This window comes from Pteropus vampyrus, unplaced genomic scaffold (genome assembly GCF_000151845.1).
Source record: "Pteropus vampyrus isolate Shadow unplaced genomic scaffold, Pvam_2.0 Scaffold300, whole genome shotgun sequence".
NCBI classification, from domain to species: domain Eukaryota; kingdom Metazoa; phylum Chordata; class Mammalia; order Chiroptera; family Pteropodidae; genus Pteropus; species Pteropus vampyrus.
In genome coordinates this window covers 1,862,052-1,874,203 of record NW_011889081.1, presented here as the reverse complement: position 1 = coordinate 1,874,203, position 12,152 = coordinate 1,862,052, and the positions used below count along the sequence as shown (strand labels likewise).

General features: G+C 47.3%; 2 protein-coding genes across 4 annotated transcripts in view; one reads left to right on the top strand and one right to left on the bottom strand.

The window, feature by feature from the left end:
• Positions 1 to 2,847: 2,847 nt before the first annotated feature.
• CUNH16orf90 (chromosome unknown C16orf90 homolog) lies at positions 2,848 to 4,705 on the bottom strand. The gene is made up of 3 exons (XM_023521216.1): positions 4,653 to 4,705; positions 4,185 to 4,594; positions 2,848 to 3,816 (listed from the first exon to the last, which is right to left on the bottom strand). Exons 1-3 carry the CDS (start codon positions 4,703 to 4,705, stop codon positions 3,605 to 3,607), a joined length of 675 nt encoding a protein of 224 aa, XP_023376984.1. The 3' UTR covers positions 2,848 to 3,604.
• A 3,831-nt stretch (positions 4,706 to 8,536) lies between these two features.
• CLUAP1 (clusterin associated protein 1) overlaps positions 8,537 to 12,152 on the top strand; it is a 31,976-nt gene continuing 28,360 nt past the window's right edge. The window contains exons 1-2 of one of the 3 annotated variants that reach the window (XM_011376521.2): positions 8,537 to 8,725; positions 11,738 to 11,849. In XM_011376521.2, the coding sequence (XP_011374823.1) occupies positions 11,749 to 11,849 (101 nt within the window). In that variant the 5' untranslated portion in view covers positions 8,537 to 8,725; positions 11,738 to 11,748. Of the gene's footprint in view, positions 8,726 to 8,795; positions 9,062 to 9,550; positions 9,648 to 11,737; positions 11,850 to 12,152 lie in introns of those variants that run through there. The other 2 variants (XM_011376518.2, XM_023521200.1) reach the window with 2 other exon arrangements.

The following is a 12,152-nucleotide window of genomic DNA, read 5'->3' as shown; positions in this document are numbered from 1 at the left end:
ACCCCGGGGGTTCGTCTGGCCTTGTGGTGGGGGAAAGGAGTCCTCCAGTTGAAGGCGAGCGCAGGTGGGAAAACATTCCTCCTCCCTTGCCGCCTCACACTCCCAGTCTGCGCTGATGTTGGCCTCGAGCTGAGGCTTAGCTCAGTGTTCTCTAATCTGAATCAACAGTGATCATGTGGTTTTTATTTCTGCCCTTCTGGGTAAGGTAAGAGTCTTCCAGAAGGTTCTGCCTTGGACATTCACAATTGAGCTGAGGCCTTGCCCTGCCCCTTCCTCCCTGCCCCATTCACGGCAGTGTCCAGCCCAGTGTTGAATGGATTGTGGTGTTGTCTCATTACAAATAAATAGACTTTAATTGGTCACATTCTGTTTTGCACTCTGGGGATTTGCCCATTGCTGGGGCAGTGGCTGAAGGCAGCCCCGGAGCTGCCTGTCGCTTTCAAGTCCTGAGGATGGCTTCCAGCTAAAAGGGCTGATGGTTTTGTGTAATTTATCCTGCCAAATAATGAAGTTCTGGGGAAGAGGTTCTAGAGCTGAAAAGCAAAACTAGGTTAATTTTCTAAACTCAAAAGGCCCTCAGCAGCTGCCCCCATTTGTTCAAGTGTCTCCTTGGCCAGCTCTAGGCCTTGAGCTAGGGCCTAGTCCTCTAGGGAGTACTGTCTTGGCTTAGAAAAGGCTCCATACATAGGTGACTCAGTGCAATGATCAGGCAGGAACCCTGGGCCAGTGCACCCTGCCACTGGAGCATGGGAGACTCCTGGGCCAGGACACCCCACTGTGAGATCCTGAGGCTGGGCCCACCAATCTCTCCTTGGAGCTTCTGGGCACTCTGGGGGCAGGGTGTCATGCTTATCACCCATAGACAGATGAGGAAAACTGATTCGGGCTGGGAGCTACCCAGGAGCCACACAGCTCTTGAACAGCCTCCAAAGCCTATGTCTGTACTGGTCCTCGAGGGCAGGGCATCACCCAGACAGCCAGGACAGGGCCTGAGACTCCTGCAGAGCTGGGTGTTGGGGGATCCTATGGGGTCAGATGGGAGCAGACGGCACTGCATGGGTGAAGTTCAGGGAGCTGGCCTGGACTCTGAGCACCAAGTAGCGTCCCTGTGCTCTGAGTTACACCCTTGCTTCTTGAGGTAAGTATGTCAGTCTGTTTTCACTGTGTTGATAGGTCAGCTTCAGGGTTAAGGGATGACTCCTTGGGGCCCTTGATCAGTTGTGTGGCCAGGTATCAACTTGGGGTGGGTGGGGTGGGGGTTCTGGTTACCCTGACCTTGAAGGCAGCTGTACCTTCCCTGCCCATCAGGCTTTGAGGACGATCTCCCAAGGGCTGAGACTGACTCCTGGTGGCTCTGTTCCAAACCTACTGGCCATTCAGGGAATGGGGAGGGGGCCCCCCAGGGTGGTCAGTGTGCATTTCCACAAACGCCTACTTATTTGATGCTTCAGGCCCTCCTTCACTTAAGCTCTCTGACCCCAGCATGCCATGACCACCTGTGGCTTTACTTCTCAACCTCTTTGTAGTGCTTTTCAAGAAAGCTTCAGGAGTTTTAGGGAGGAACCAGAGGATGGCTCAGCCAGTTTTCTTTGGGGCTGACATGTTGCTGCAGCATTGTGCCTCCCAGAGGAGAGGTCCAGGCTCTGGCTTATCAACCCTCTGTGCATCAGTAAGGTTGGCTCAACAGGGTGGCAGGATCCACTCTCGAGGTGGCCTGGAGCTTGGCAAGGGTTTTCCCTGGGCTGGGTTGGTTTCCCACTGTGTGGAGGGCTAGTTATGTGGGCACTGACTTCCTCCACACATGCACTAGAAGCTACTAGGCCTCCTTCATGCCAGAAATGACACCTTGTCACTTCCACATTCTTCTGGTAAGGCAAGACCCAGAACCAGTCCCAATTCAAGGCAGGGGGACTACCCAGGGCCAGGATACCAGGATGTGGTTCAGTGGAGGTCACCACACCCTGGCCCTCTAACATCTGAACCCTGGGGCAGTCTGCTTCTGAGCCTCAGTCCTTCATCCAAAAACGAGGGTGAAGAGTAACTGTCTCCAAGGATTGAGTATTGTGGCTTCTGGCATTATCTCATTTCTACCTGGTGCCTGGCTGGTGGCTGGGGGAGCCCCAAACATCTGTCTTAAGCAGTGATCCCTCAGGTCTCCCCAGCCTCAGTCTCCTGGGGGATTGAGAGTTGTGATGGAGGGAAAAGGCAGCTGCCCTTTCTGTCACCCCATGAGCTTGCCTGATGGACCAGCTCAGCAGCTGCATTCCTACCTCGCCTGCCCCCGTCACAGCTGGAGTGTTCAAATACCTGCTCTCTCATTGCTCCTTTCTGCAGCCTCAGGCTCCCACCACCCAGGGCCACACCCACACCAATAACCACCTGGAAACAGCCCGAGGACCGAATGCTGTCTCAGGACCTATGAAATGTCTGAGGTGGAACCAGGGTACAAGAGCAAGGGGGCTAAGGGAGTATTCCCTTGTGTCTGGAAGGAACCCAGCTGTCCTGGTATCCTTGACATCATCACATGGGTTTGGCAGGAGCCCCCAAGATGGGCAACAGCCCTAACCTGACGCAGGGTGCCAAGACTGGAAATGAGAGATATGGTGACGGTCACTGAAGCCAACCCAGGTCCTCCCATCCTGTCCCTGCAGAGCTGAGGCCCAGTGACATAGGCCAAGAGTGATTCTGCCCCGCCCTCCAACCCCCCTGCCCAGGAGACATTGGACACTGTCTAGAGACACTTAGTTACCACAACTAGGAGGAGGGAGCTAGTGGAATCTAGTGGGTAGTGGCCGGGGACACAGCTTAACATCCTATAACACATGTGATGGCCTCCACCACGAAGGATGATCCGGCCCCAAATGTCAACAGGGCTAAGACAGACTCCCTAGTACAGAAAAGCCCAAACTATGGTGCCTGGAGTCTAACCCAGGTGGAGGGACAGGACAGCCGGGGGTCCCCATGGAGCAGTGAACTCAACTAAGCCCTGGGCGGGGGCAGCTTGGGGTCCAGGCCAACACTCCTGCCCAGATTGGGAACTTGGCTCTCATCTCTGGCACTATCCCCAATCCTGGCCTACCGTCTTTTGTCCTCTGCCCTCTCAGCCTGGACTACTACACCCTGTGTTTAGGCCTGCTGAGACCCTGCCCACCCAGGAAGCCTTCCAGAAAGTCCCACTCGGACGACTTAAGGGTGGGAGAGCTTGAATCCCACTTGAGATTCACAGACTTGCTCTCAGAAACTCAGGTGCCAAGGGGCTGTTTCTCTGACCGAATTGGCCTGATGACAGACTGAGGGACAGAAGGTGCAGGCTTTGGCTTTTACTGAGATCAGACCTGTGAGCTCCCTGGCCTCTTGAGAGCCCCACTCTCCACTCAGCCCGGCCTTCCAGGTACAAGTGGGTGACTTGAGTTGGAGCAGGCTGCAAGGGCATGCCCAGGCTTCTATTTTTTCTGTTCTGCCATTGGGACCTCCTCCTCCCTCCCCTTGAGTTTTCCCGAGGCTGGCCCAGGCTCTGGCACTGGGCAGCTGCGGGCGTCTCGGTGTAGAGGGGCTACTGGTGGGGCTGAGCCCCTCCTCTCTGGACCTGCCTCCTCCTCCTGGGTCATCTTTCCCCTTCTGTCCAGAGCTGTGAGAACCAGCCTGGACACTCAGATCCCTGCGGCCTCTCCAGAGCCCCAGAGCGGGTTCTCTTGCACAAGGGACAGGTGGACTCCTCTGAGGGCCCCCAGGACCTCTTGGGCCGGAGTCCCAAGCTTTCAGGGGGACCAGGCTGGGAGGGGGTACCCTTGGCTGGATCCATGCTGGAACTGGAAGCTGAGGAAAGAGGGTAGAGAGGAGTCACTCAGCGGGACCTAGGGGAGGCTGCCAGTCTATTCTGTGACCCCCCAGAACCTCACATCTTTCAAAACAGGAGGGGTGGTGAGTCTCCTTAAAGATAATCCATAAGGGGTGAAGGAGGAAGAGGGCAACATGGTTCAAGTTGGAAGGACCCTCATCAAACCTAAACCCCTCATTTTACAAATGGGGAAACCGAAGCCCAGACCAGAATTGGAAGAGCTGTCCAAGATTGCTCATCAAGGGACAGAAACCCAGAAAGTTTGGGAGTGGAGAAGCGCCCATCTGAGTCCATCTGAGTCTCCAACCCAACCCTTCTCTGGGTCTTCCCTTAGACCAGTGCTCACCTGTATTTCCCAGGCTGCCCCTGGGCAGTCGAGCTTCCAGAATGGCTGAGTGGTGGCTGTTACCTGGGCTCAGAGTCCCCTGTGGCAGGTCCAGAGGCCAGGCCATGCCCTCGGGCCGTGAGAGGCAGCCCCTGGCCATGAGCCGGCCCAGCCAGTGGCTCTCACACTGGCCAGCGGGCTGCATGTGGCCCGGCAGGTAGAGCGCCAGGCCCCGGAGGTGGCGCAGCCGGAAGTTCTTGGGCTTGCTTCCCTGGGCACTGAGGCACTGCTGCTGGACCCCAAGTCCCCCCTCGTAGATATTGGGCGGCGTGTCAGGGTGGCTGGGGAGTCCTCGGGCCCAGCTCACTCCATCTGTGGAGGGGAGAGCAGGAGGGTGGTGGCCAGTGGGCCACAGCAACCATGAAGGGAGACTGCAGTCACATGCTCATGTCATGGGCTCCACCCTTGGCCTGCCGAGCCTCAGCTTACCTGTCTGTCAGATGGGCTAAATCCCCTGCCTCCTGCCTCCCCTGACCCAACATGTTACTCCTCTTTCCTCTCTCAGCCAATAGGGAGATCTGAGAAGCCTGAGCCGTGGCACCAAATTCTCTTTCAGGACCTCAAGCCCTTTCTGCCACCCCTTTTTGCCTCCTATCCTAGAAAGATCATTCTGGTGCCTGTATAGAAATTGCACAGTGGGTACTGGATCACACAGCCCAAGTCACATGTCCTGGACCAGTGGCCATTCCTCTCCCAAGCATGTATGTCTCTGAGGCCACTGGTTTTGGGCCCAGGTGAGGACAGAGGACAGCTCTCCTCCTGCCACTCCTCCCCACAGCCCGGCACCTTCTCTTATGCGCAGCTCAGAGAATGCATAGACCAAGGCTTCCATGGAGGGCCAGTGTGGTGCGGGAGGAGTGGCCAGGCCTCCTGTGCAGCAAGGCTCTGCTCTCCCCTGCCTCGGGGGTGGGTCTGCAGGGCTCCCTTGGCAACTGGCAATGTGATGTCACAGGGGAGAATTCCAGCCTTCCCGAATCCCCTGGGTTTGGGGGACGATGATGCCCAAGGCAGAGGCAGGGTGAGAGGAGGGCAAGGGAAGGGGGCAGAACCCTAGGGGAGGTCCCTCTGGCTTGGGATAGGGCACACAAAACAGACTCAGCTCTTGCAGGCTAGAGAGTCACTTCCAGGGGTAACCTCTTGAGTTCTCAGTTTCCTTATCTGTGGGCGGGAAATAAGGGCTTAGGGGTACAGACCTGGTGAAACCTGAGTCAGTGCTTTAAGCATGCTGATAAGGTGGTTCTGGGTGACAGGACAAGTCACTTAACTTTCCCACCTGTCCATTTTTTCACATGTAAATGGCAGGGTATTGTGTGGATCATACCAAGTGTGAGGAAGGATACAGAGGAACTGGAGCTCTCTTATACTGCTGGGAGGAATGTAAAATGTTGCCACCACTTTGCGAAACACTTTCTTGAAAAGTTAAACTTTCAGTTCTCTCTATTCACAGATGGCATGATCTTATATAGAGAAAAATTAATTCACACTCAAAACTGAGCTAATAAAACTAGGAGAGCTAATATAGTTCAGCAAAGTTTTAGGATACAAGATAGATCTACACAAAAATTAATTGTATTTTGGCACTTGGCAGCAGCCATTGAGCAGATCGGACTCCACTCATTCATGTGCCTCACTCCATTTCCTCTGCAACCATGTCTGACAAACTTAAAATGGCTGAGATTGAGAATTTCGACAAGTTGAAATTGAAGAAGACAAAAATGCAAGAGAAAAAACCACTGCCTTCAAAAGAAATGATTGAACAGAGAAGCAAATAGATGAATCGTAATGAGGAACTCAGCGCCAATATGCACTGTAAGTTCCACAACTATTGCCTTCTTATTTTTTTTGGCTGTTTAACATTGTAAGATGCAAAGAGATTAGATCAAGCTTAAATGACTGTGCTGCCCCTTTTCAAATCAAGAACTACTGACAATGAAGGTTGCACCTGCCTCTCCCATCTGCCTATCTTGCTGGCAGAGAAGGAAAAGAACTTGTATGTTGGTGAAGGAAGAAGCTGGAGGTAAAACAGTGAAATTTAGAGTAAAATCCAAGTTGGTCAAGGTGTCCTGCAGGCTGTAAAAGGCAGTTTAATCAAAGTGCCATTTTTAAAAAATGATTTTAATTGTAATGCACAATTTTTAATATGCAAATAAAAAGTTTTAGAATATGAAAAAATTTAATTGTATTTCTATACACTGGCAAAGAACAAGAATAAAACAGGAATAAATTTCACCAAGAAGGTGTAAGACAACACTGAAAACTATAAAACATTGCTGAAAAAAAATGGACTTCAATAAATGGAAAAATATTTCTGCTCATGGATTGAAGACTTAATATTGTTAAGACAGCAGTATTCCCTAAAGTGATTTACAAATACTTTCAAAATCCCAATGGCATATTAGGCAGAAACAGGAAAGCTGGTCCTAAAATGCATGTGCAATTACAAGGGAGCTCAAATAACTAAAAACAATCTTTAAAAAGTTTGAAGACTCGCATTTCTTGATTTCAAAACTTTCTACAATGTTACAGTAACCAAAATAATGTGGGACTGGCATAAAGGTAGATATCTAGACCAATGGAATAGAATGGACCAGAAATAAACCCATGTTTCTGTGGTCAATTGATTTTCAACAAGAGTGTCAAGACTATAAATAGGAGAAAGAAATTCATCAACAAATGGTGCAGGGGCAACTAGATAGCCACAGGTAAATGAATGAAGTTGGACTCCGTACCTCACACCATATACAAAAATTAACTCAAAATGCATCAAAGACCTAAATGTAAGAGCTAAAACAGTAAAACTCTCATAAGAAAACAGGGATAAGTATGACTTTGGATTTGGCAATTAACTATTAGATATGACAACTAAAGCAAGAACAACAAAAATATTGGACTTCATCAAAATTTAAAACGTTTGTGTTGCACAAGGAACTATCGAGAAGTAGAAGACAGCCTACAGAATAGGAGAAAATAATTTGCAAGTCATATATCTTATGAATGTGGTATCCGGAATACATAAAGAATTCCTACAACTCAACAACAAAAAAAGAAAGCCTAATATAAAAATGGGCAGAGAACTTGAATAAACTTTTCTCCAGAGAAGATATACGAACTGTCGGGCACATGAAAAAATGCTCAACATCATTAGTCATTAGGGAAATGCAAATTTAAACCACAATGTGCTACTACTTCACACCCACAGGATGGATTTATTAAACAAAATGACAAATGTTAATGAGGACGTGGAAAAACTGGAACCCTCCTACACTGCTGATGGAAATATAAAATGATGTAGCCAATAATGTATGAAAGTTCAAGTTGGTATACATTCTTCTGAGCTCTTGGCATTGCCAGAGTTTTTGTCGTTTGTTTTAGCCATTCTAAAAACTGCCTAGTAATATATTATTGTGGTTTAAAGTTAATATACATTTCTCTAGTGACTAATAATCTTGAGCATCTTTTCCTTTATTATTTGCCATACATCTTCTTTTGTAAAATATCTTTTTAAATTTTTTGTCTACTCTCTAATTGGATTGTTTCATTGAGTTTTGAGAGTTCTTATATATTCTGGATATGTCTTTTTATAGGATGTGTTTTGTGAATATCTTCTTCTAGACTGTGGATTATCTTCATTTTCTTAAAATGAGCAGTTTTAAATTTTGATGAAGTCCAATTTATCAAAAAATACTTTTTAAAAGATCATACTTTTGATGTACCTAGGAAATCTTGCTTAACCCAGTTACACAGCTTTTCCCCTAAGTTTTCTTCTGGAAAAGTTAGTTTTAGGTTTTATATTTAGGTAAGGGTGGAGGTTAATTTATTTGAATATGAATTTCCTATTGTTTCAAACCATTTATTGAAAGACTATTCTCCATTGAAGTGCTTTGTCATCTTTGTCGCATTACCATATATGTGTAGATATATCTGGGGACTCTCTTTAGGGTCCGTGCGATTATGTCTGTTACTTTGCCAACACCAATACAGGGGGAGAGGACATCCCAGCCTTTGGCAGTTCTTCCTCTTCGTCCACCTTTCACAGCTCACGTCTCCTCCCCAGCCCTTCTTTGTCGCCTGTCCTCCTCTGTGGTAGCCCTACAGAAGGCTCCCAGGTGAGCCCCCAGCTGCTCTGGCCCGGTGTTGGGAGCCTTCAGTTCTACTAGGCAGACCAACCCGCCCCCGCCGGAAAAAGGTGTCAGTTGCCAGGACAACCGCCGACGCGCAAAGACCCGGGTGATTTCCGGCCTGTCGTGAAGCCCGAGCCGAGTACGCGTGCGCTGGTCTGGGTTGGGCAACCTCTCGCTGTCAGCCCGGGTCTTCTCTTTGCAGTCCGGAGTTCCGTCTTTTCACGCGGCGGTTCCTTCTCGGGGGCTTTGGACGCGGGTGCGGCCAGCCAGTTTACAAAGAGAAACGTGCTGGGCAGGACAGTGATCAGCTTCGTGACATCCTACATTCTTTCTAGAGAAGTTGAGGGAATGGGAAGCAGTATGTAGAGCGCCTAGCACAGTGTAAGGCACATAGTAGGTGCTCAGAATGTGTCAGTCAGTGCCAGGTCTGCACAGTGTATGCAAAGGGCTGGGGAGCACACGCTTGGAGCTACCCGCCGGGGGCCGGAATCCCACACCCGCTCCTTCTGCGGGTCGCGTACGTCGCCTGCCTACCGACACCTCGCTTGCACATGCGTGCGCAGCCCGACCAGTTTGCCTGTAGTCTTGTTTGGCCCCTGCTGCGCGCCGTCGAGGGCTCCGTGCGTTGCCATAGAAACTCGTGAGCGCTGGGGGGCGAGTGACGGAGACTTCGGGCTAGTGGGAATCAGAGCGCCATGTCTTTCCGCGACCTCCGCAGTAAGGCATCCCTACCCCTTGTGACCTGCAGTGCTCCAGAGACTGGGGTCTCCAGTTTGCTGGGTTCCTTGTCCCGAGCCCCGCCGAGGCTCGCGCCGCAGAGGCCCCCTCCCGGGCCTTTGCGTCTCGGGTGTCCTGGCCCTCTGTGGTCCCGACAGGCTGAGCACCTCCGCGCTGGTTCATAGCACTTTTTGTAATGATAGGAAGTTCTCCATCAGCCATTGCCTGTGGCTAGTGCGGCCGAGGGACCGAAGTTTTAATTTTATCTAATTTTAATTGATTTGTATAGTCGCATGGGCACTTCGCGACTATATTGGAAACACAGAGACCGTTTCTGAGTTGGGGTAGCTTAGAGCTCAGAAAAACGAACAAAACCGAGGGGTGGGGGCTGGTGAATAATTGCAGCTAACGTTTTTGTTTTTACGAGCTGCCAGATAGTAAGTTCTGTGTATGTGCATCATCTTATTTACTCCTCTGAACAACTCTACACTTCTGTGTTTAGAGATGAGGAAACGGGAACAGAGAGGTCAAGTAGCTCAGGCAAGGGTCACAAGTGGTACGAACTGGCGCCGGAATTTGAATACAGGTTATCTAACTTCCATAAACTTCATCCTTTCTAAAGGGACTGACGAGAAGCCAATCCAAATGCCTTTGCTAGAGTTGGAGAAATGGCAGAACAGGGATAAGAGAATTAGTTACTACTACTTTGGGGGACGCCTGTTAATCACCAGGCATTCTACATTCACTCTTATTTAAGTCCTCACTTTAACAGAGGTAGGTGATATAATTCCTGGATGAAATACTTTGAGGCACAGAGAGGTAAAGTAGCTTGCTTTAGGTCACACAAACGGAACTGGGTGGAACCAAGGATCAAGGCATAGTACCTTGTGAATCAAAATCTCTTGTCTTTTGTACACTATCATTTTCTGAGTGAGAAGCAGTTCAGCAAAGTGGCTCCACTTGCGTAGATATAGCAGGTGATTGTCAATTTGGTATGATCTGAGGGGCCTCTTTAAGGCCAGTTTTCTGCTTGAATTGCTGGTGCCTGAATCTTCACCATTAGAGATTACTCCTTTCAGTTATGAATTGCTCTTTTTTTGTGCAATGTAAATAAATATACAGGAAGAGGCATCACATTTTCTTAATGCACCTACTAGCACCATAGTGTAAATTATGCCCAGTGGGATTTGAAGGTTCTTGGTAATTGTGTGTTTTAGTTTCTCCTCCCCGGTAGTTTAGAGAGGACACTCTCTAATGTTGATGTTGAATGGAGTTGTATTGGGAGGAGTGTATAATAAAGGGATTTCTGAACATTTTTACCTTAAATGAATGCTGTATAGTTGTGCGATTTATAATAATATTACTCAAATTGTCTCTTTTAACAATAATACTGCAGAATTAACAATTTGACTAATTTAGTGGGAAGAAATATTTAGGCAATGCCTGACTGTGTGATGGAAAAGCTGCTTTATTTTCCATCACTCTATTCAAATTTTTCAAAAAACAGTGACAGAGGCCCTCTGTGCTGTTGCTCTTCCTTCTGCTTATACTTTCTCTTGTCTGATGCAATCTAACCTAACTTCCCATGCCCAGGTAGCTTATTTGTGAATGTCATTGGGACATTTTGAATATTCACCTTCAAGAAGAATGAAGACAGACCTTACATAGCCAGAAGCACACTGAATATAGGTTTGGCACATCGTGGGAACTCAAAAAACGTTTGTTTCATTCATTTCCAAGTCCTCCTCAAAGTTTAGTGACTGCAACCTCCATTATCAACAAGTTTTAGTATTACCGTTTCTTAATTTGTTTTATAATAAATCCGAATGGTGCTCTATAGTTTGACCATTCTCTTTAAGATTTCTCTACAGCACAACTAATTTTTAAAATTTGTATTAAGGTCCTATATGCTCACTAAAAAAAAATTAGAAATAACTCAGAAACATGAACTTCATCCTACCACCAATCATCCCCTGAAATAACTACTGTTAACATTTAAAAATATTTTTTGTGACATTTTATAAGGCCAGTATTTCTCCTTTAGTGTCGTAAAAAGATGTTGAAGAGAGAAACGAGATATCAAAGAGAAATTAAATTCACAGCCATCGAATCTAAACAAACAAAACAGAAACAAACTTAGATACAGAGAACATTCTGATAGTTGCCAGATGGGAGGGGTGTTGGTTGGGGGGATGGATGAAAAAGAGCAATGGATTAAGATGTACAAATTGCCGGTTATAAAAACAGTCACCAAGATGTAAAGTACAGCATAGGGAATGTAATCAATGATATTGTGATAACTGTGTATGGTATCAGATGGGTAGTAGACTTATTTGGGTCATCACTTTGTAAGGTATATAAATGTCTAATCACTGTGTTGTACACCTGAAACTAAAATGTTGTATGTCAACTGTAATTGAAAAATTAAATAATAAATTCCTAACCAACCCATATTATTTTAATGAACAGCTTCCACTTCTCCTGAACTTAAATGTTTTTCAGGAAGCGGATTATTTTAATTTTTATCTACTTTTTTCTTTCCCTCTTAGGGAGTTGTTAAATAGTCCTGGAAACTGCGAGTAGATTGGGAATAAGAAGGGAAAGTAGAGGAAGTATCTAAGTTAGTAAGTTGTTGCTGTTTAACAAACTGACTGAATTGTATTTTTCCTTGGACAGATTTTACAGAGATGATGAGAGCCTTGGGATACCCTCGACATATTTCTATGGAAAATTTCCGTACACCAAATTTTGGACTTGTATCCGAAGTTCTTCTCTGGCTTGTGAAAAGGTTGGAATTGTACTTCATTGAGGTCAAAGAATGAATACTTGGGTTTAGTTATTAGCCACTTAGAAACAGGATGTTGTTGTGAAGCAAAAGGAAGAAGAGTTCAATAAAATTTGAGTTTGACAAACTTAGCTGTAACCTGTTAAAAATCAGATGAGTTTAAAGAACCCTGTAAGAGAAGGAATATACCAGGCAGTGGTAAAATAAGACTGTTTCTCAGTAGAAAGTGGACATTGGGATCCAAGCTCCTCTTCACCCCCTCACCTTCATCAGAGACCACCCTACACACTAACGAGTACATTGGAT